This window comes from Aspergillus sclerotioniger (genome assembly GCF_003184525.1).
Source record: "Aspergillus sclerotioniger CBS 115572 chromosome Unknown BO94scaffold_9, whole genome shotgun sequence".
In the NCBI taxonomy this organism is placed as follows: domain Eukaryota; kingdom Fungi; phylum Ascomycota; class Eurotiomycetes; order Eurotiales; family Aspergillaceae; genus Aspergillus; species Aspergillus sclerotioniger.
Genome location: NW_020290999.1, coordinates 913,372 through 935,831, shown reverse-complemented (window position 1 = coordinate 935,831; position 22,460 = coordinate 913,372). Strand labels below are relative to the sequence as shown.

General features: G+C 49.9%; 7 protein-coding genes across 7 annotated transcripts; 4 read left to right on the top strand and 3 right to left on the bottom strand.

Annotated features, from left to right (window-relative positions):
- The first annotated feature begins 266 nt into the window (after positions 1-266).
- BO94DRAFT_397592 (uncharacterized protein) lies at positions 267-941 on the top strand. Its single transcript, XM_025607375.1, has one exon. It carries the CDS (start codon positions 469-471, stop codon positions 823-825), a length of 357 nt encoding a protein of 118 aa, XP_025469319.1. The 5' UTR covers positions 267-468; the 3' UTR covers positions 826-941.
- Positions 942-3,199: 2,258 nt separating this feature from the next.
- Positions 3,200-3,593, top strand: BO94DRAFT_623016 (uncharacterized protein; the record flags this gene model as incomplete). Its single annotated transcript, XM_025617117.1, has 2 exons — positions 3,200-3,300; positions 3,332-3,593. The coding sequence occupies 2 exons, from the start codon at positions 3,200-3,202 to the stop codon at positions 3,405-3,407; spliced, it is 177 nt and encodes a 58-aa protein (XP_025469318.1). The 3' UTR covers positions 3,408-3,593.
- A 221-nt stretch (positions 3,594-3,814) lies between these two features.
- Positions 3,815-5,862, bottom strand: BO94DRAFT_623015 (ankyrin repeat domain-containing protein). Its single transcript, XM_025617116.1, has 4 exons — positions 5,448-5,862; positions 5,263-5,385; positions 5,085-5,193; positions 3,815-4,409 (listed from the first exon to the last, which is right to left on the bottom strand). The coding sequence occupies exons 1-4, from the start codon at positions 5,619-5,621 to the stop codon at positions 4,303-4,305; spliced, it is 513 nt and encodes a 170-aa protein (XP_025469317.1). The 5' UTR covers positions 5,622-5,862; the 3' UTR covers positions 3,815-4,302.
- Positions 5,863-10,133: 4,271 nt separating this feature from the next.
- pabA (aminodeoxychorismate synthase pabA) lies at positions 10,134-12,899 on the bottom strand. Its single transcript, XM_025607374.1, has one exon. It carries the CDS (start codon positions 12,760-12,762, stop codon positions 10,270-10,272), a length of 2,493 nt encoding a protein of 830 aa, XP_025469316.1. The 5' UTR covers positions 12,763-12,899; the 3' UTR covers positions 10,134-10,269.
- Positions 12,900-13,036: 137 nt separating this feature from the next.
- BO94DRAFT_555405 (FAD/NAD(P)-binding domain-containing protein) lies at positions 13,037-17,437 on the bottom strand (the record flags this gene model as incomplete). The annotated part of the gene is made up of 12 exons (XM_025613792.1): positions 13,037-13,849; positions 13,902-14,133; positions 14,178-14,608; positions 14,633-14,924; positions 14,946-14,976; positions 14,998-15,044; positions 15,088-15,310; positions 15,543-15,662; positions 15,804-15,834; positions 15,905-16,612; positions 16,666-17,251; positions 17,304-17,437. The coding sequence occupies 12 exons, from the start codon at positions 17,435-17,437 to the stop codon at positions 13,037-13,039; spliced, it is 3,648 nt and encodes a 1,215-aa protein (XP_025469315.1).
- A 1,159-nt stretch (positions 17,438-18,596) lies between these two features.
- Positions 18,597-19,598, top strand: BO94DRAFT_544948 (uncharacterized protein; the record flags this gene model as incomplete). The annotated part of the gene is made up of 4 exons (XM_025613205.1): positions 18,597-19,031; positions 19,092-19,334; positions 19,363-19,417; positions 19,522-19,598. 4 exons carry the CDS (start codon positions 18,597-18,599, stop codon positions 19,596-19,598), a joined length of 810 nt encoding a protein of 269 aa, XP_025469314.1.
- A 1,379-nt stretch (positions 19,599-20,977) lies between these two features.
- On the top strand, positions 20,978-22,285 carry BO94DRAFT_533724 (uncharacterized protein). The gene has a single exon (XM_025611386.1). The coding sequence runs from the start codon at positions 21,337-21,339 to the stop codon at positions 21,874-21,876; it is 540 nt and encodes a 179-aa protein (XP_025469313.1). The 5' UTR covers positions 20,978-21,336; the 3' UTR covers positions 21,877-22,285.
- The last annotated feature ends 175 nt before the right edge of the window (positions 22,286-22,460 follow it).

Genomic DNA, 22,460 nt, shown 5'->3' with positions numbered 1-22,460 from the left:
TCCTTTTCTCTATCCCCTTTTACCGAAAGCATTTCCCTTAGTCTTATGTTGGCTATATACTAAGAACATTCCCGTCTGTCGTCTTAACGCCGGCTATGATTCGATTACGAGTCAGTCAAGAGCCCTTGATCCCAACGCCAGATAAGTGGCGGGACTTGAGACATGGCCAGAATGTTGCCACTGCTTGCAGCAGATTGCAAGCACAGGGTGGAAGCCCGGGGTGGATTCAATGTCTCTGTCCTGAGCCACTGAAAAAGCCCAGCCTCATGGGCGGATATACGCCCATAATGGCGCACGTCACGAATAACAATCCGAAAGTGCCCTAGTACGATTACTAGGTGCTATCTACAGCATACATAGCGCCAAGGACTCCTTTGGTTTGTAGTCAATCGAGCCACTGCGACCAGTACCCTTAGTAAGCGATGGATGTCCTTGTCATGATTCCGCTGGAAGGAGCCAGTTGGCCAGATGCAGCGCACCCAGCATCCTGCCTGCATCATGACATCCCAATCCCATTTCGAGATCTTTAATCTCGCTCATTCTGCTAGGGATTCGCAGCCGACTTTCCCTGATTTCCTCTGTTTACCGATTGAACTCCGCCCGAACCTGATCAGGGTGCACCTCAGCACGAGAACAGAAGGTTCTAGCATACAAGAAGCGAGGACGATAAAAGAGCGGTATTGTGCCACGGTCAATGGACACCAGGTCTTAAGCAAACTGTGGCAAGTCAACCGGGAAGCGAGAAAGGTGGCCTTGAGATTCTATCGAATCCATCTGCCGTGCATGCTGAGATGGGGAGTACCCCATGACAACGCAACCGTTTGAATTGAATGGATTTTGGCTGGAATTGGCTTTAGCGCAGATTTAACGGCAGCCTATTTACGTATGAAGGAGCGAAAGTGTGTAGTATTCTCTGAATTTAGCTCACTCGTATATACAACCATCCTCTCCACTAGCCCAATGTGTGTAGCCTCCCGATCCAGCATACATAAGGAAAGCAAGAAAAGTAAACCAAAGCAACGCCATTATATACAAAATGAGCTCGTCTTAGCTTCGCCTGTCGGCTACTAGACTCCAGTACCACGATGAGGTGCGAGCTCGTCACTGGAGGTCCGTGGCAGCCACCGCTTAGCCAACCGGACACCCGCTCTTCGCTGGGATTTGAACCCTGCACAAGGCATGGGATTTTTCTGTCTATCAACTCTCGTCTTGCTTCAACCTTTCCTTGTCAGTTTCGGTAGTGCTCCACGATGACTGACTCGAGGTTGGACGCAGACCTGCTGTCGCGCTGTACTGGGATGCCGTGGCCGTATGTCGTATGGGGAGGATGAGAAGTGAAGAACGACCACGGTTTGTTGGTGAGGGGAAAGGGGAAACGGGGGAACGGGGGAAAGGAGGAAAGGGGAGGCAAAGGTGGGAAGCTGAGGTATGGTGGTACCGTCGGGGATGCGGCAGGGGGGGAGGAATGGCAGTCAACGCATCTAGAGCAGGTTAGATTGTCCATAGACAGGTGGATAAGAATAAGCAGAAAGGGGATATAAGTAGAAGGATAAGAATAAGCAGGAGAGTAAGAATAAGCGAGAGAGTAAGAATGAGCAGGAGAGTAAGGATGAGCAGGGAGGTAAGAATGAAACGATAAGAATATGAAGAGGGCTAATAAGAATAGGAGTGACAATGTGAGGAGGAGGAGGAGGAAGTGTCAGACTGCTGAGGAGGAAAAAGAAGAGGCAGAAGAGAAAGAGAAGAGAAGGGAGTATAAGAGGAGGGCGAGCGGGCAGGTGAGTCACCCTGGTAAGAATCTCGACAGGCTGGGTGATGCTTTCCTGACGGCATCCCAGGGCCAAGATGGTCTGCCCTTGATCGCACTGCCCCCTCCCTTGATCGGTTCCCGGCTGCCTCAGGGTTACTTTCTTCAACCCTGCGGATTCTACTTCCAACAATGTCCTCGGGAAATGGCCATCTCTATATCTGCCACCACCGTGGAACACACAATCTCGAGATCCTAGGACCCTTCCGCACAGAGACCCCCCGGTACATGATGCTAATCTTCTTGGACAGTCATGCACCCGCAGAGGCTGACATGATATCTTCAGGCCAGACATGTGCAGTACCCGCAACCCTCTGGGCTGACCAAGTTCCGAATGGAAGCTGTCCATCGAGACAAGTAGTCAGTACATTTTCAACTCTCTAACCAGAATCCGGCTAGCAGGTCCGACTTTGAGATAGATTGTCTTATTCATAACCTGATTGCCTGCTTGAGCCAATCCCGGCCCCTCGAATCTACCAAATGCCCTTGGTCCATGACGGAAGGATAAACGAAGATGTGGAGATGAAGGAGGCAGACGACCTTTGATGAGGGTGGCATGTACAGTGTAGATACGATCAATTGCATCCAGAGGAAAAAGGTACGACATAGTGCTACCAGCGACGGTGAAGATGAGAATAATTCGGAGTTCTGGGCAATCCTTTCTAATTGGGAATGCAATGAAGTCTGAAGTAAGATGTGAATCAGTTTCTTATCTATCTCGGGTTCCCATACTCGGGGTCCCTTCATGCATCCTGTAAGATATGGCTTTGTTACCTGCGGAGTTGAAGGGGCTTAAGTAGATTACTATTGCCTTTATATGCCTTTGACTGACATCATGTAGAGTGCCCGCTATCCTGAATTATGTTCAGCTTTAGCTACTGTCAGAGTTACAGCTATGGCTACACTCCTCGAGTAGAATCTTCACTGCTTGAGTGGATGGCTGAGGCCTGACTCTCTGTCTGAGGCTAAATATTGTTGCTTGAGGGCTTATTCTCTGTGCCTCAGGCTACGGTCTAGTTGAGAGAGGCAAGGAAGGATCCCAAAATCAAGATGGAGGAAATGATCAGGACTCTTTTTTATTGATTTACTCCGTTTACTATCCCTCTGATCCTGACCGCGTTACACAAGGTGACTTGCTATCGGGCCTGACCCCTATTATATCAACATGAACTCGACCTATATTAACTTGCCTTGATGCTAAAGTTCTCTGACAGTAGCACCCTCAGCGCCATCTGGAGATTGAGTTGTTTATCTCGTTTCGTGGGAAACTCTCTTCCTGCTGATTATGGCTGTATCAGTGACATTCCTCGAGTATGCCCTACCTACCCCCTCACTCTCACTGGCAATGGTTCTATGAAGAATGACCTGGGGTATTAGTCTTCTGGCACAAATATGGCTACAATCAGTCTGGGGGTGCTGGACAACATCTCTGATGTCGCGACCGGTCCATCTTCATACCAACAACAGCAGAACGTTCTGCTACAGGGGACTGTGTGAGAGCACAACCGCTGACCGAGTTTACAGAGCCAGAGCCTTTGGTGCCTTTACACAATATGAGTTAATCTGGGAGCGACACAACCTGACCAAACAGTGGTCATGACGGATGGAGTTGAGTTGCGCCCTGCACTGGTTGCCCGCTAGAGGATAATTTGCCTGGGTGTAAGAACCCTGATAAAGGCTTAGGAACGTCCCAAACCTTCGTCAAATCTTATGAGTATCTCCTCATCGAAAGCAAAAACCGTGGGATCCCGAGGCAATTCCGGGAAAGAACCGCTTGATTGGGTCGGCTGTGCCTACCGCCCGGTTCTGCCGCCCCACTTCCCGCACCCCAACAAAAATCCTGAAGTGGCAGGTTCCCGAGTCCACCTCACGATCCAGAGTCATCCGATAGGTAGTAGCACTGCGTATTCCTGGCTCTAGTATCTACCGAGTGTGAGCATCTCAACAATCAGTTTTTCCGACCAGTCGATCGACGTAGGGACAGATGTGGGGATGTGTAGGTGGTCTGGCGGCGTAGAGGGATGGATGGAGATTACGCGGCCGTCAGCGGGAACGAAGCCTCAAGGGAAAAATCTGTCATGGCACCAGGCGATCCTCGGATGGTTTGGCGTGCCTGTGAACGCACAGTAGATACGAATATAGAGTTCAGATTTTCAGCAGCAGATACAGGCCCATGACATTTGCGTCTCAAGGCGCACCGACTAGATGTGCGGGAGCGATCTTCAAAGAGTTGGTACTACTGTGCTGCGTAGACAGGATCCATCAACCACCAATGACAGGAATACAACTACAAGGGTTACAAAGAACATTAGGGAAGGAAAAAGGTCATCGGAAACGAAAATGGGAAGTATCATGCAACTATCTAACATCGAGCAAACTCCATACTCAAGCACACCAACATCAAAGTGTAACAAGAGGGGACACCTTTCAGACCTCCTCGACACCCACCAAGCCCGACCGACCGAAGTCAAGACATCATGGCAAGGTAAAGATCATCACCACTCCCTGGACCAGTGTACCGGCACCCGAAACAAGTCCATCCGAAGATCGATCGTAACAGGGCGCGCAAATGCAAGGTCGAGTCGGAAGTAAAACGGCTTCACTTTAGGGCATCGAGGACATGGAAGTCATCAGCAAGGGTGGAGATTCTGTGGCTCTTTAGAAGAGCTCAGAGGTGGGACGTCTACTCTAAAGTGATTCTTTGAACTGTAGGCGAGAAGGTTAGCAGGCGTTCTTCTATGACATGGGCGGAATGCCAATGTATGGGGGAGGGATCACTCACGTAGAGTCGCTTAATTTTTTCAAAGAGTTGGGGGGGGAACGCCCTCTTTATACGATTCGGAGTGGGTCGCCACCCGCGCTAGTCGTAAGCGAAGGTTTTCTGTCACGTGTTGTGTATTCACTGTGGCCTCAGGCATCCGTCACCGAGACCTGCCACGGTGACCAGCCAGAGTTCATTAGATCAATCACTTCTCTATATGGTAAAGTTATCGGTGTTGAAGTAGTTAAAAACATATTCCTTAACACTGAGATTGTTGTTAACAACCTACGATAACCACGCGCTATTCTAACTCTGAGATATACTTACCACCGCGTGTCTATCCTATGGACTTTACCCCCCATTTGAACAGCATTTCCGCGATATACTCATAACTGTTCCAGAATAATAGGGATGTAGCTTCTTTAGTCTGCACATTAGGATTAACTTCTTTCTCTAACAGCAACTCTATCACTAGTAACCATCCAGTCCGAACGGCTTCGGTCAATAATATCCTACCGTCAAGATTTCTGGGATCAACATTTGCCCCTTGTCGGAGAAGCAGTTCGACTAGTGGCAAACTCCGACGTGCAGCTGCGATGTGTAAGAGCGTGTTGCCTTCAGCATTCTGCGTGTTGGGATTAGCCCCTTTCCGGAGCAACAGTTCCAGAATTGTATACGAGCCCGTTCTACAGACCTGCACAAGAGAGCTTAGAGCACACAAGCTCACAGACTCGATATTCGCACCCAGATCCAACAATAGTTGCACGCATTCAGGGGTGCTATGCTTGGCAGCAACTACCAGCAGGATTCGGGAATCCTGCGGGCTGGTGACTTCGATGTCCGCTCCCTTGTCCATTACCCGGATCACGTCGAGAGAACCTTCTTCAGCAGCCACGCTGTAAGACCGCGGGAATCCGTATCCATAAGCTCAGCACCGGCCTCGAGCAGTAGCGGGATTAGGGATACCTCATCGTGTTTCGCTGCGACGATCAACGGGGTCCCGTCATCGAATTCCGGGAGACGGTCATGACAGGTGGCGCCATGTTCGAACATAAGCTTCACAACCGCTTCAAAGCCATACGAAACAGTGAAAAAAGGTATATCTCAGACACTCATATCGCGGTAATTATGTCTGACCGTATATAACAACGTCTCATATTTGAACCCTTCATCATTGATTACATCGTGGTCGACCTGATTTATCAGCACTTGCATGATATGCTATCTGTACACGACGGCCGATACACCGTGGATTGGGCATAGGATATAATCAGCTAGCATATGTAAAGCATACACCACGAGTTCGCAATACATCTCGTCATATAATCTGAACCGATTGTAACATGCCAGCCCTTCATAGTCAGAATTAGTCTGCAATAAGTCAGCATTTCCAGCTGAGTATAGCCTATAACAGATATGACGGAGACGTAATACATCATCCACATTGTAAAGTTACTGATATATCAGCAGAACAATCTTTATAAGAAGATCCATGAGCCCCGTCATCTCCAATACTCGAGCTTGTATTGGAGAATGTCAGGGAAGGGGCGGGATGAAAAACAGTTTTGATAATACTAGAACTTACATGGTCTTTCCAAGCTCCTTACAAGTTTCCTTATAGTTGGGTTAGCAACCAGCCATACCAAGACTATAATATCCATCGGGCATCTCATCCTTTCCGGCCAATAGTTGCGAGGGTCCAGACATGGTGTTTACAGATGATCTTGAAAGCGTCTCTTCTATTGTTGCTCTAGAAGATAACCCATGAGAGGGAAGCCTTGGAAAGCGCCTGGTCTCATAGAACCGCCATTATAATCGAGAGGCGCTACAGTCTGAGGAAGCGTGCATTGCAGTACTTACCCACGAGGCTTTAATTACATACCTTTTAGGTTGCCTCAGGTTGCTTCATGTAGTACGTACGGAGTAACTGCTGTAACGTACAAGATCCAAAGGCCTCTGTAGAGGCCTCAGGCATGCACACTATAGCGGTGAGGATTCTGCATGTCATGAAAGCACGCCTTACCTCATACAATAAGCGGCCACTTCCGGTGTCAACTCCCTCCCACGAAGCGTTGTAGACCTTCTAGCAGGAGTCCACAACCACCACAGTTGAGCGTCTTGTCGTGCTTACATCTGGAATTCCCTGCCGAATGGCTGGTTCTACCAGCCTCTTCACCAATGAGAAAGCGATTCAACCGCCCCCGAACAGCTGAAGAGCCACGATCTCCACCAAAGAAGATAAGGAATTGAGAAATATGGCGGAGGAGCTGGATGAATAGAAGCATCAAACTCGGTACTTGGGTAGAGAATAACTGAGGGGTAATCACGATGCCGTGACTTCAGCCGTCTCTCGAGGCCCCGAATCGCAGGTGTCACGACCCTTCATACAGGGGCCGATGCGAATCACCATGATACCCTCGCAAAACGCCTCGCCAGCTATCCTACACTTCCAGCGCATCCTCCGAACTGACCTCCCATGAACCCACCCTGATGAGCCCAGCATTGATCGCCCTCTGTAGCGCCTGCTGTGACGGACTCCTACCACCCAGAACGACCTCGACTGCTCCTGGAACAGAACGATGAGTATAACAGACCAGCATTGCGGACTGCCTCGCAATCTGCGTTTAGACGGGATGATAAACACGACGGACCTCCGCATTCTATTGCGAACGGCGGTTCATGCCCTTAGTTGGCTCCGCCCCATGCCCATTGGTGACCTGCCATTGGACACCGCATATCCCCAAGGTCCACCTTGCATGTATGTATAACCCTAACCGGGCACCCCAACGCATCCGCATACCAATGTCCACAGACCCAGTAGACAGACACAGACGCCTGTATGACAACTCAGGCACGCCTACACACTCCTGGAATGACCTTGAGAGCGATAACATCAACCTAGATTGTATATCCAGACGGCTGCCAAAGCCTCACGTTACGCGGCGGATCATGTGATAATAGGTATCACAAGATGCCAGACTCCCACGAGTAAAGAGAGTATAATGCAGTGGTTAAAAGACGAGAGAGAAAGGATAACAATAGCTAAAGACGATATTATACCGGGCCGATCAGTCATATATAAGCGGATAGTAGCATATAAAAACATCTAAATCCTTTAGAACTGGCCAAAAAAATGAGAATAACCAAAATCTGCTCTAATCAAGCTTATAGCAGCTCTCTCTCTATTATCCACGTTTTCGCTACTGTTCACTACAGCAGTAAGCTTTATCTATTATCGTAATAGCCCTTGAAACACAAGTTCTGTGGTTGGCGATGAGATTCCCAGAAAGATGCTGTTGAAATAAGGTTAGTGCCAAGCTTCAATAAAACCCATATGGAAAATCTACCAAGATCCATGTCGGGACCCGTTATCCTGTGTTCCTCAACCTTATTTCAACCGCATACCATAATATCAATAATACATCTATCCTTCCTCGGAGCCCATCAGAAGCCCGGAATTGCCAAATATTTACATAAAGACTCAAACAGACATACGTGCCCTGATCAGAAACATATGTATTTTAAGTTTCAGCTCTTTAAATTCTAACTAGTGCACTTTTCCTGCTCCTAGAGTAAGCAGTTGTCACGGTGCCTGCCTGAATCCTGCCTGACCCTGTGTGGTTGCCTGATCCCGTTCCCGAACAACGTCCTTATATAGCGTGCGCAGTGTAAAGCCATTGGCTTTACATCCTAGTCCTTTTGCTAATAGTGCAGCGGGATGTACCTGGAATGCGCATCCAGTATGCTCCGTGACAATAAGCATCAGATAGCATTGAGCTGGACTGCCATCGCAAAAATAATTAACTAGATTGGATATGAGAGATATATGCTTGTCTTGAAGATAATTTGCGAAGCGCGCTAGCACTGAGCAATACTAGGTTCAGTCCTGCTAGGGAAGTTTCCAGCTTCAAGGCTTCTTATTAATTTAACAAGTTATACAATTTCAGCTTTCTGATTAGTTATTCTATTTATTTATAACATGACTTAAACTATATTGCCAGTACTCACCGCTTCAGCTTAATAAAGGTCTCAGAGGGGGTCTTGGGGGGGGGGGGGGTCTCTCAGTCTATATTCAGATAACAGAACCTTTTAGTAGTACTTGATAAAGTTCTTTAGGAGTATTTAACTGAGTTTTTTAGTAGCGCTCGACAGAGCTTTTTAGTAGTACTTAATGAAGGTTTTTAGTAGCCCTTTAAATGTGCTTGACAAAGCTCTTTAGGAGTATTTAACAGAGTTCTTTAGTAGTATTTAATAGAGCCCTTTAGAAGCACTTAACAGAGCTCTTTAGTAGCGCTTGATGGAGCCCTTTAAATACGGTCAAAGTGCGTTGCATGTTGCTTACTAAGGCGCTTTGCAATGCCTTGGGCTGGGGGCTTCCCGCAGGCCAGGACCTAGTAGAATTACTGAATAGCTTCTTATGCAGGAGACTGGAGGGTTGTAAGATGAGGGAGTGTAGTGATATATACAGTAAGAGAATACGTGTTCATATACCAGTATATGAAGATATGAAGTGGGTTGCCTGAAGTAAAGGCTATTGTGAAGTACCGTTACTAACTGATGGAGAATGGAGTGGTGGTTCCATTGAGGCTTGGTAGATTGTTATCTAGAGGGAGAGTCGGAGAGAAGCCGCAGCCAGTCGGCGGGTAATCACGTGACCCCGCCAAGCGTGGGATTATGCAGTCGGGACAAATCGGCCCGAGCGTGGTTAGTCATTGTTGTGTATGTGTAGTTATTCATAGAACCAGTACTGTGTAGAGTCGACAACTTACTCCCCCTCCTCCTCCTCCTACTCCAAAACCTCGACGAATTCCAACTAGTCCAGCTTGCGTGCCAGCTCGATAACTGTCCGTCCTGAAGTATAGAAGGCGAACCGCTTCCACGTTGCCGAGCTCAGCGGCCGTGTGCAGCATAAAGCACAGCAACGAAAGGGTAGGCCTTGACTGAGCTTCCTGAGTCAGGGAACTCTCAGAATTGATCGATATCATCGCTGAAGCATGAAGCCTTCGCTCTCTCGAGTTCTGCACGGGGAATTCGGGTGGGAATCTCGGAGACTTCGGCGGGATGATTTCATACTATAGCCATGCTGCTCCTTCTATTGCACTATTCAACGCAACAACTCTGGAAGTCTTGGAAAAGCTCGTGATATGGTCAAAATATCTCAATATGAATACTTACTGATGGTCTATACTAGATAGAGACCTTTTGAGTGCGTCGCCGATGGTATCATACCCTTGTGTGATTTCTTTGTCCCTGGCTCTTTAAATCAATGGTTGACAAAGGCACGCAGACGGAGGATGAAGAAGAGGGAGAGGGACTACGAGTAGAAAGTGAAGAAGATACATGTTCAGATAGAAATAAGGAAGATGATGAAGAGGAGAGGAGAGGACACTAGGAAATAAGTCCGAGCAGAAGATAGGGTATGCACGCATATCAAGATAGGAACACGCAGGTTGGAACCAGGGATGAAAAGCAGAGAGGAAGAATGACTCGCAAGCAACTAGCTGACCGGTTGTAGATCACTGTGAAAGTTGAGTTGTTGTGTTTTTGCTGTGTCATCGAGTTCTTCCTATGCGCGTAGCCTTCTCGTTGCTTCACTGCATGATTCGGGTTTCATGGGATTCGACAGGCGTTCTGGCTTTTATTCTTGCTTCCACTGGAAGCGCCTACATAGCTAGCAAGACACTTAGCGGGCTCCAATAAGCTAATAGATATGACTTGATTTGACTTGACAGTTCACGTGGCATGAATCAGCAGAGCCACTGATGCCGAGGGGCTTGAAAATCCCATAAACTGTGTTCAGTTTCGTCAACATCTCCTCCCATTCACCTTGTGCGGTGCTTAAAACCGTCACAGCTCCCCCGGCCCCAATTCGCCATGTCTGTCTGTCGCCGTGGTCCGGGGAAGAGCAGAACGCAGAGCGGATTAGGACTGAAAAGCTGCCACCTCCGCCGAGGTCCAGGAAGCCCATGACGCCGGAGTAGACTCCGCGTTTGCGGCTCTCGATAGACGAGAGATGCATGCAGGAGCGTTCCTTCGGGGCACCGGTCATGGAACCAGGTGGCAGGCATCGCTGTAACGCCGTCAGTCCGTATGCTGACATGTCAGCCGAGCGCAGTTGTGGCATGTCTCGCGCAGCAAACCCCGGTTGGGCCGAGTGAACTTCGCCTTTGATATGTGTGATCATCGAATAAACACGTCCACTGTCCTCGACCTCGAGGAGCTTTTCAACGTGAACACTACGAGAACCACAGATCCCATAAAGATCATGCCGGATGAGGTCAGCAATCATGAGGTTTTCTGCGACTTCCTTGCTGGAGCCGAGGATTTCTCTGGCTTTCGCGAGTGTCATGCCGTCGGATTTCCTCACCGTGCCTTTCATTGGTTTCATCTCCAGTGTAGATTGACGGTCCCAGTTAAGAAAACATTCGGGGCTGCTGCTAACGATCTTGACATTTCCGAGTTTTGCAAAAGCACTGAATGCGGCAGGATTGTACTTTTGGAGGCGTTTGTACAGTATCCAAGGAAGGCGAATGCCATCAGATTCATTCTCTGGCGAGGGCAACGTTATTGTTGTTTCGCAGGTCAGACATAGTTCGTACGATTCGCCCGCGTGCATTTCAGCGGTACAAGCCGCAAACTGTTTGTTATAGCTTGCCTCGTCCGGGAATTGTACCACACTTTGACTGAGTACGGAATCTAGTAGCTTAGCATCAGATGTGAGATTGTCGGCCTTCGGCATAGCGTGAGATGATGAGTCTTGTAGAAGCTGCAACGTTTCATCAAGCCACCCGTTATGCAAGTTGTCGGCCTCCAATGTGGATTGTATAGTGACATGGCCTGTCTCATGGTCAAGGATAACGCTTCGTTCGGTCCAGAGTAAACTGGCATCCGCTGGATCTTCTGAAGAGGTGCCGTCACCGGACGAACAACCCCCCGAAAAGTTGTGGGCGTCATTCTTTGGACGAGCGAGACAAGCAAGACCCATCTCGTAGGAGAAGTATCCGAGAAAACCTGCCCAAAAGGGGACGTCCCCACTGCCAGAGTCGACTTTCCTCATATCCATCAGATATCGGAGGACATCCCAGAACCGGTTCACGGACAAGCGCGTCTCGGCCACCGTCTGTGCATGGGGGTAGCCGAGCTTTTCCGTAACAAGCCTTTCATTCTGTGCAAAGTATTCCAACCTCCAACTGGTAGGGCTTGGCACAGATATGATGCTATGCCGTCCATTGGATTTGAATAGGACAACAGGCGAACCGGGGCTATTGAGGGTCTCGCATAACGCTGTAGCATCCGGCATCTTGGTGTGGAAATGTCGGAAGGAAGATTTGTTTGAACTAGATATGGACCAGTTTAACAGGGTGTGGGCGATGTCGGGCAAAGAAGTCATGTCGCTTGGAGCTTGGGTGAGGCTGTTAGTGAGCATTGGAGAAATGCATCGTCTATTGGCTTTATTGTATCGGAGGGCCATTTCCCACCATTTCCTCAGAATCTCACTGCATGCTTCCCGGTCGGACTTGCAAGATTCCGGATGGAATTGGACCCCCCAAAAGGGTCTGCTCTGATGGCGCACGGCCATTGGAAGTCGGATCGAGTCGCCGGAGCTGTGCTGTTCAGTAGATAGCCATGCAAGAAGACTAAGTTCTTGCGCTGCAGGACCGACGAGTCTAATGTTACCATGGTCATCGTGGATTGATTCTAGCTGAGCATATAACGAGTGGTACAGTGTGATCTCTAGATCTTGTATGCGGTCGAAAATGTCGGTCTGGGAGGTTTGCACTCGACGAACTTGACCGTGAAACGGATGTGGGAGCCGACGAATGGGAGCTCCGTGGCGAAGACATAGGCTCTGAAAACCCAGGCAGATTCCGAAGACGGGCAGCATGTCCGTCGAGTCCAGATTCCAGATGTCCTCCATGATGCCAACATCTGCGGGGATCCGCGGATCCCCGGGTCCTGGCCCCAGGACGACAGCCTCGAAACATTGGAGAAAGGCCGCGAGGTTCCCGTTGGGCCATGTGGAGTCAATCTTCAGGACGGTTACCTTGACATCGAGGACCTCCTCGAGCATGGCGACAACATTGTAGGAGAAGGAGTCGTAAGCATCGACATAGAGGACATTCTTCGGCCCCGCCCGTCCGTGGGCCTGAGGCCCCGGCGGTAGTAGCTCGTCATTGCCCAGTAACGGCGCCATGTATTATTAGAAAAGAGGAGAGGAGGAAGAAAGCCAGGGGAGGGGAGGAATTGCCGCCATGTCCCGAATCATGTCCACATTCCACAAGAATACTAATAGATACTAGTAAGTAGTAAGCCTGCTAATCGCCACGAGGACCCCGCATCGATCCGATCCGGTATTCATAATCCATTGATGTTGGAAGAATTTTTTTGCCCTCGGGCCCAAGTTCCTCCGAGCCCCCACACGAATGACTCCGGATTTCTCCGGACTCCATCCCGCGGTGCTTCCCGAATCACGTGGCCAGCGAGTCCCGAACTTCTCCGGAGCATTGCAGCGCGTGTCCCCCACGGACAAAGAACTCCAGCCGAGAGGCTTGATTCTGATTACTCCCTCGTCCAGACACATCCACCCGGCACGAATCCACAACCCCATCGTCATCCCAATGGAACTGCACCATCCCACCCCCCCGGAGCCGTAATCCCTCCGCGCTGCCTCCTCCCCAGGCTGCCGGAATGGCCGGCCCCAGAAGCACTCGCTGCACCCCCGTGTCAGCACTCGCGCCATCCAGATCTCTTACCAGCATCTGAATCATCGCGCCCACAAGACCAAAGTTCGCGTCAATTTGGAAGGGCGGGCTCCCCCCGTACAGATCCAGGCCATTGTCAGCAAAGTTATCTTGAATCGCCAGTGACAGCTCCGAGTACGCTTCGTCTGTGTTGTTCAGAAGCCCCCAGCAAGCGCTACGCCACACCTTGCCCCAGCCCGTATTAGAGTCCTCAACTCCGGTACCCCGGGAGTAGAGCGTTGTTTCGACAGCGTCGGTGATGGTCTTGTTAAACCCGTGGACTGCGGAAATGGCGTGGCCGGGGTACCAGCCATAGAGATTGGACAAATGACGGTGGGTGTCATTCTTGACATCAATATCGAGCTTCCATTCTTGGATTTGACCCCATGAGCCGATGTGGATGCCTGGGTCAAGGGTCGAGAATTGGGAGGAAATGGCAGCTTTGAAGGAGGCGTCGTCATCTCCTGATGCTTCCCAGCCACGAAGGACGTGGTCGAATACTTCCCAGATCAGTTGTTGGTAGTGGGTGCAGCCGAAGGTCTAGGGTGTCAGTCAGTAGTGCTCAGGTGCTTCCAGCTCGGTAGATTCTTACTGTTGGCCCATGCTCGGGGGAATTGCAGGGGTTGACAACCAAGGTGCCATCTCGGAAATATTCATCTTGCACAAGCTGGGATAGCCAGAACTGGGCAGTTCCCTTGAGGATGGGATAGCCTGTCTTGCGATACCAGGAGACGTCTTGAGAATAATCAAAATGATCCCACACATGATGCGACAACCATGCATTTGTAGCCGGATAATCAGCCCATTGGGCGACATTTTTCATCCTATTCCATGTCAGTGCCGAACTTTCCAGTGATATGGGACTCACGCTGTATGTCCAAACGTGTTCATCTCATCGTGCGTTACCCAACCTTCAGATGTCCCATACAACAGCTCCGCTGTCTCAGCCCCCCGAGGCAACCAGGTCTCAGCTATATATGACCAGAGTGGCTCTGTCTGCTCTCCCAGGCCCGTTTGATCCACAGCCCAGTGGTTCATCTGTAGGTTGATATTGGCGTGATAATCACCGCTCCAGGCCGGAGAGTAGGCCTCCGTCCATAGTCCTTGTAGGTTGGGTGGCAACGATCCCGGTCGCGAGGATGCGATAAATAGATAACGGCCAAAGTCAAAAAGCAGGTTCTCAACGTATGGATCTCCTGGCTGAGTATAGGATGAGAGGAGCTCAGTGGTCGGCTGGTCGGCTGAGCCATTAGGATCTGGAAGATTCAATGTGAACTTGCCAAATATATCCTGGAAATCCTGCAGATGAGATGACTTAAGTACTGAGTAGGATTTCTTTGCAGCAGCGGTGGCTGTCTTGAGAACGGTGATGTACGGGTCTTCCCCTTGGAAAGAGAACCCTGCTTCAGTATTTCCATTAGTAGTATTGTAGTTAGTCCCAGCAGTAAACACGAGAAATACTTCCTTTTCTCCCTCAGGCACTTTGACAGTAGAAGAAGAGCAGAAATCGGATGAGTTGTTAGATCCCGGAAGAACGATAGTCACTCTAGCATTGTAGATCATCCCGATTGAAGGATATGTCCGGCCATAGAGACTTATGCTATTCCCATGGCAGCTGACATTCGGGGCAGGAGACGTGAGTTGATTTTCCAGACCAAATGTAATCGCTGGCAGCGAAGAATTCGAACTCAGTCGGTAGGCGCATACATTATCTGGATACGAGCAGAAGGCTTCCCTGATGCCAATTAGCGCCGATCTATCCAATCTGAGGGACTCACCTTTCAATATACTTGTCCCCAGTGCTGAAATGGTCCGAGTAGATCGCCGATTCCAAGTCCAGGCTCCGACGGTATCCGTTGATGTTGCTCAGTCCATCCATGTCAATGGTCAAATTGGCCAGCACCTGATAGGATCCATAGTAGGGAAACTCCCCTAAAAGCGCAGAGACATTGCCGGTGCCATTCTGGAAGATCCATTCTCTGATTCCCGGCAGTGCGTCTGCTTTAGATACGTTTGGATTTCCGCCAGAATATGTCTGTTGCTATCGGTCAGTACTATCATATCTTGCAGAGCTGACTCACGAGGTCTCACGCACTGGACTTTCAAAGGGTCCCCCACGCCACAATGAATCAACATTGAGATTGACAATTTCCTTGTCGTAGGAACCTATGGGCATGGCTGTTGGACAAGTCAGGATCTGATTGGTGAAAAGCCCGATCTTAATGTAGCCTACCCCCCAGTCGTCCATTCCCCAGAGGAAACGCCGTAGTGATGATACTGCTGTAATTACCAGGAGAGTCGGACCATAATGACTTGGCTGCCGCTAAGGGTAAAGCCAGTGTATAAAAGGCTACTGATGGTCTGGAGACAATCATCCTGGATCGCTTGGTTGTTTGGTGTCGGATTCCAAGGCGCGGGAGGTGCATTATATTATATGTATATATTGTCCCGAGGGGGAGGGGAGAATCCCTGATAGCATCCACTCTCCGATTACGACTAAAATGCGCATTACGTTCATTGGAGGACTTATTCGACCAAGAGGGGAAGCCTGTGAATGCATGATTGCACGTGACCCGGGAATATAGGCTAAATGACTGGACTATTAACCGCCGCCTCGTTGGCCTTCTGCCACATCCGAATCCGACGCTCATGACCAGCATTAAACACGTCCATCCACTCTGCTTCGAACGGAGGCAATCTACGCCCCGGCTCGCCTTCCTTCGGCTCTCCTGCCAACTGCCGGAGGGTCTCAAAGTACTCCGGGAAATCGGGATTGATGGTTGTAAACGCCGGACCATCGCCCTTCACAGCAATCCGATCTTGTTCCCATTTCCGCTGTTCCTCCACCGAGGGCAATTGGGCTTTTCCAGCCAGCACTCTCGCGGCGGCCACGGCCTGCCATTCAAAGATTTTGAATGTCAATCCAGCGCCAACTCCTCCCACAAACACCAAAGAGGGATCGTTCTGATGGAAGACATGCAGATACAAGTCCGGTACACGGTTATTTCTCGTCGGAATATCTGGAAGGTATGGCAATGTCCAAGTAAAGCCAGTACCGAGGATGATGTAGTCCACATCTGAAACTGAGGTTCCATCCTCAAAATACACCGTCCGCTCTCCATTCTCACTGGAAATGCGCGCGATCGATGGCTGTCGCTTGATGGAAGGATGTCGGAACGCCCAGTCTCCAAAGTAGGGGTTGTACCGCCCTCGAACCACAGAATAAATGGGCGACTGAGCAGAACCGATCAAACTAACTGCAGTATCTGCAGCAGAGACTGACGCTCCAACTGTTACAACTTTCTAAAGACGGTCAGCGCTGCACAGTTAGCTCGAAAGATGTGGATAAGCCATACCTTGCCATGATAGCGTTCAGGACCACGGTACTGCTTCGTGTGCAGTACATTTTCCGGATATTTTTGAATGAATTCTGCCAGTCCTGGGATAGCTGGCACATAAGGCACTGAGAAGTGGCCTGATGCGACCACAAGTGCATCAAATGTCTCACTCCACCAGTAATCCTGCATGCTGGACTGGCTGGCACGGCGCAGAGTCAACACCCATTTCTCAGTCTGGGGATCCTTGACTGCCCGTTCTACAGTCGTGTTGTACTCTACAAGATCCTGATAGCCATTCCGATTCAATAAATCCTCAACAAACTGCCGGATCACCGTGTGATGACGAAACGGGGTGTCGGGTCCATGCAAGTTAATAGACAGCTCAGAGCGGATTGCTGGGATGGGCTCTTGTGAATACTCCATCGTTGAAGCATCAACATTGGTGTGCAAGTTCGGATAGATATGGGAGTCGGTAAAGCGATGTTGAGTTAAGGCCGGTGTAAACGCGGGCAGATTGGATGGGATGGGAATGGGAACATCTGCCGTTCGGGCAGATAGCTTATCAACATCCAGAGGCACATGTTTTTCATGTTCCCGCGACACCCTAGCCGAATTAATTATCAGAGAGACTGCTTGTGGCAGCAATGCGAACATACCAGCATCCACCGGCTTTCTCCTGTCTCTCAAACACCCGGACTCTATCAAACACTTTCTCCTGCATCAAGGCGTCCACGGCAATGGCACCGGAGGGCCCAGTGCCAATCACTGCAACACTCTTAATAAGGGACATATTGAAGGAGGATTAACGACCGGACAGTCACAGCTCCAGTCGCACGTTCAATCGATCAAGTTGTCCTCAATTAAAAGGTCATCGCTTGATGCCAGCCCTGGCGCCGATGGCGTCAGCACTGCCCATTGAGGGTGGAAATCCTTTTCTTTTCTTCGGATTTTCGACACTCTCGGCCCTGATTGGTCAACCTCCCGACCCCGAGGTGGAGCCATGGCCGTTCCCGCGGGCCTTCTGCCAATCAGCATGGACCTGGGTTGCCGAAGGGCGGCATTCATCCCATTGGACGGCTGCCGTCTGGCCTGAGGCCGACGGTACTACTTCAAGTAGTAGAGTAGTAGTAGTATTAATAGTGGGTTTCTTCTCGGCCGTCTAAGCGCTTCACTTATGCGAAATTCGAAGCCCTGCAGGCCCACGTGGTGCTCCACGGGATCCCTACACACATTGGGGTCCAAGCCGAGGGAATAAGGCTGCACCGTTTGCAGGAGGTTCAAGGACGGACGGCCCAAGCAGTGGGAAGCTGAACGTAAGAAGACGCTGGAGCTGGACAAGGGGCTGCGAAACCCGTACCTACGCGGCCGTGGTCGTGCAGGTACGCATTGGGCTCGCGCAGTCTCTACATAAAATGGGAGGCGCTGCAGCCACACGTTCTGATTCACTGCCTCCCATAACGCCAGCACGATGCCATAGCCCTCAACAGATACATATCCACGTGAGTATCGGCGCTTTCAGGAGGGGCTGGGTACCTCGCGACGTAGCCTAAGTTAGTACGGTTCCTGATTCAGTAGCCCTAATCCATCTGTTCTCTCTTCTCTTGATGGTAGTGGATCAGGGAAACGGAGATACGTACACCTTCCTCATCAATCTTATCAATCTTATCAATATGATGTACAGATTCCTACCTTCCTTCCCCATCCACCATGAAGCTCCTTCCTTGACAGCATGCTGCCTGTCTCAGGTCTCATTGGGCTTATTCTCCTGTCTTCTCTGTTTCTTCTTTCTCTTCTCTTCCTCTTCTTCTTTTTTTTTCCTCCTCAGATGCCACTTGGCTAGATACGTAGATCGTTTCCAGCGTTCTTATCTATTTTCCCTTCTAGCACCGTTCTTATACATCGTATTCTCGATGCTTTCCTCCCCCGCCTCCCCTGCAGGAGGACCTCAGATGGCCCGTCTGAGTGTCCCTCCTTTCTCCCTCTCCTCCTTCTTCTCCTCCTCCTCCCGCGCCGTGAAGGATCCGGTACATCCTTCTCGACGCCCCGCTCCGGTCGGTTTCCGACGTTCCTCTCCTTTGCCTGCCTTTCAAGGCGTTCGTTCCTTCATCGTGCCCCAGGTGAGCACATCTTCGCCTTCTGTTAAGAAGCCCTCTTCTGCTGTCCCTCGTTCCCGTGGTCAGGAGTTCCTGAAAAGGTTCGACGCCACTCACCCTCATCCCCCTGCCTCTCGTTCCCCCCCCCGGTGGCTCCGGCCCAATCCACTCCTTCTGTTCCTCATGGCAAGCCCCCCAGCAGCACCCTGCGGTTCCTTCGTCGTCCCTCTTCATCCTCCCCTGCTTCTCGTTCCCACCGTGTGGCTCGTGCCACGTCCACTCGTTCCCGTGGTAAGAAGTTGTTAAGTTCATACCAGTACGCCAAAACGGAAATCCGCTGGCCATCTGGAGAACAGACGGAACGAAAGGCTCTGTGTCCCAACAGAAGTTCCTGCAAAGGTTCGACTCCACGCACCCTGGTTCTCCGCCTCTCCTTCGTCTCCTGTGGCTCCGGCCACGTCCACTCGTTCTGTGCCTCGTGGCACGTCCATTCCTCGTCCTGTTGAGGTTCCTCGGGTCACATCTACTCATTCATATATCCCCGTTCGTTGTGTGGCTTCGGCCACGTCCGCTCCTTTGAAACCGAAGAAATCGGTTCGTTTCGTAGGGACCACCACGGTAGTGGAGGTCACTCGGTGGATTGAAAAGTGGAGAGATATCCACAGGTGTTGCTGGAAGTAAGTCTTCTTTTTATTTTACTTTTTTTTTGAGCCTCTCTTGTTTCATGTCACTCCTTGGCTTGATATTTTCTGTATATCCTATCTTGTATCTTTCGGTACAGTCAAGCCGGGGCTCTTTACTTCTAAGGCCAGGTCACAGGTCAGGGTGAGAGACGACATCGAACAACTCCAACGGTGATCGGGCACCGTAGATACCAACAAATCAATTAGTTCCGGCTACCAACGAATGTCTAGCGCCGAACACTGCTGTGATACGATAGGTTTCGCGTCCTGTTTTGCTTATCGACTTGATACCGGTACCCCGGGTGTCGGAGGGGCGGCATTACCAAGAAACGACTGCGATAAACGACCGGGGTAGGCGTTTGGGGTTGCTTGGAAGAATTGGGTTTCTGTGTGGGCAGCAGGGGCTTGGGGAATCCAGCAATCACGTCTATTGCGGCAACTTTTATTGGCGGTTTCGAGGTGTGCAAGCACAACGACAGAATCAAGCAAGCGACCAATGCAGTGTTCGGTTAGCGACAACATTTCAGCGATGCGACAGTGACTATCGATGGGACTCTACGATTGTTAACGGCCTGCGGAGTTTGTTCAGCGAAGGGATCGCAGATGTCGGGGGATCCGGGGGAGGGTGACGCGGGGGAAATTTGCTTATACTGGCGGGTTTTTGGCGGGCGTCTATGGATGGGAAAAGTGCTTTTTTTGTCTTATGTCTGGAGTTTGGTGTTTAGCCCTCTTTGGTTGAGCTGGCAGGAGTTGGGGGTTGGGAAAAGTGTTTTCTTTCTATTCTTATCTCTTTGCTTTCTTGGGTCTTTTTTTTGGGGGGGGGGAGGATTTCTGTACTATATCTACGGAGATTTCTTCCTGTGGTCCAGGTCCGGCGCGGCGGTGGAATTTGTGTCCTTAACTAGGGGTGTGGCTTCGTCATCAAGTCACCCCGTGTCCCAACCCGCACTCGTTTGTATTCTCCAGGCTCGGCGTGGTCATGGGGTTTATGTCTTTAGTTAGGGGGTTGTGATTTCGTCAATGGCCACTCTGTACCCCACAACCTTTCTGGCCATCGTAGGATAGTCCGTATGTGAAGCGACACCTGGCACGGCATCAAACCTCGGGAAAGTCAAGCCGTCGGCCTGCACGATGTGGACGCCTTGGAGATGGCCATATGCCAAGTGGAGTTACCCCAGACTTACGTGACGGCCCGGGCCAGCCATGCAGGACATCTATAGTAGATTTAGATAGTACTCATGCCCTGACTCACCATCCATGACTACTCCACTGGCCCTATACTTAGGTTGCACAGCCCCTGTCGAGTAGCCAATGGGAAGGCAGGCCGGTTCGTCCCTGAAAGCTTCTTCCGGTTTCTAGCGGATCTCTGTCTTTTGATTGGCCGGCCCGATGTATAGCTACAACGTTCTTCCATAACTATGCCTTTAACAACCGTCATCCTAGAGTTCTGCGTCCCGATCCCACCCGTCCAGCATCATGACATCCCTCATTCGGCCGGTAGTATATGAAACCCTCCCACCTCCCCAAAGCCTTTCGAAGACCAGCTTTCCAAACCAAAAAAAAAAGGGGGGCTCACTTACGAAGTTACGAGTTTCCTTGTGTTAAAATCTAAACAAACTTCTTATCCCGAATAACCTCAATCCTCAAGAGATTCGAATATATCTCTTCGATACCTAACTCTTCCCACTCCGTAAACATTCTTTATCCTCAAGAGATCCGTACCATCTCTTCTTTTCTTTTCCTTTTCTGTTCAATACTTATACTTCCAATCCGAATCAACTTACTATCTCAAGAGGTCCGAATATCACCTCTCCTCCGGTCGACCAAGTCTGAGAAATCCGACCTATCATCCCCCTCCTGAAAAGAGTCATCAACCCTCTCCACGAAACAACCCACCCCAGCAGTCATACAAGATGGCTACTCACGCCTCCAACCAATTCTACCACCTCAACGGACCCCGTCCTCACCCTCGCTGTGTCCAGTTCAAGAACAAGAACAAGAACAAGAACAACAAAAACAATACCACCTCTCATAAAGACGATCAATTCATTGACGTCTTCCTCCGGCCTCAAACCCGACCGAGGCAGAACCAACGTCCACCCACCTACCGAGTCCCCTATGGACAACGCAAACCTTCTTACAACAAACAACCTCGTCCTTATGATGAAATCACCAATCCTCGGCCTCAATATCCAAAGAGGCCAAACAACCCTTATTACAACAATCGTCCTTACAAAAACAACACCCATCCTGGACAAGGAAAGCCCTTCTATCGTACCGACCGCGACGGAGACGTTCTTATGCAAGACGTCTTCACCAAACCCTCCAATCAATCAACTAACCGAGTCATCAAACGCGGACAGCAAAGGCTGCCTCGCAAATACATCCAAGATATTGAAATGATCGATGCTCCGGTCGATTTCGATGGTGATACCATTATGATGGATGTCTGATTGTCAGTTGTTGGGATGTCTGCTTATTTTTGTGTATAGAGACTGATTGATAGTAGGATATTCATATATTCATCCATTCATCCAAATAACCCAACCTACTACTAACCATCAACCAACCAGTCAAGGCATTTAGCGGAGGAAAACAAGGAAATCAGGGAAGCAAAGGCAATCAATGGAGGGAAACAAGAGAAATTAGAGATTCATGTCTTGTGTGATATCTTGTTTTATGGTATCATGATGGAGGAAAAACAAGGAGATTTGGGGTTCATGTTCGTGTTTTGTGAGAAGTTTTGTATGGCTCACCTTGGTCAGGTTTTTAACCTTGCACGGAAAGACAAGAGACCGACAAGGAAGTTTCCCTGGCTCATCAACCCAAATGGGGGGTGTTGTCTGATGAAGAAAAGAAAAGAAAAGAAATTGAAAAAAAAAATCCAAAGATCAATCAATACATACATGTATCTGCCTTCCTGCGTAGATAAAGTAAACTTGTAGATCCCTGCTAATAGTAGAAGAACCAAGCGGTTTTCCACTCGTGAGACCACCGCTCCAACTCCAACTCCTGCAAGTCTTCCGCCGTTGGAGGA

Bases quoted from the DNA above. Each gene is read 5' to 3' on its own strand.
- pabA (XM_025607374.1), bottom strand. From the start codon at position 12,762: ATGGCGCCGTTACTGGGCAATGACGAGCTACTACCGCCGGGGCCTCAG.
- BO94DRAFT_397592 (XM_025607375.1), top strand. From the start codon at position 469: ATGCAGCGCACCCAGCATCCTGCCTGCATCATGACATCCCAATCCCAT.
- BO94DRAFT_533724 (XM_025611386.1), top strand. From the start codon at position 21,337: ATGGCTACTCACGCCTCCAACCAATTCTACCACCTCAACGGACCCCGT.
- BO94DRAFT_623015 (XM_025617116.1), bottom strand. From the start codon at position 5,621: ATGTTCGAACATGGCGCCACCTGTCATGACCGTCTCCCGGAATTCGAT. The intron at 5,386-5,447 runs GTTCTCTCGACG...ACCAGCCCGCAG, and splicing joins CAGCGTGGCTGCTGAAGAAG to GATTCCCGAATCCTGCTGGT. The intron at 4,410-5,084 runs GTAGGATATTAT...GATGCCCTAAAG, and splicing joins TGATCCCAGAAATCTTGACG to TGAAGCCGTTTTACTTCCGA.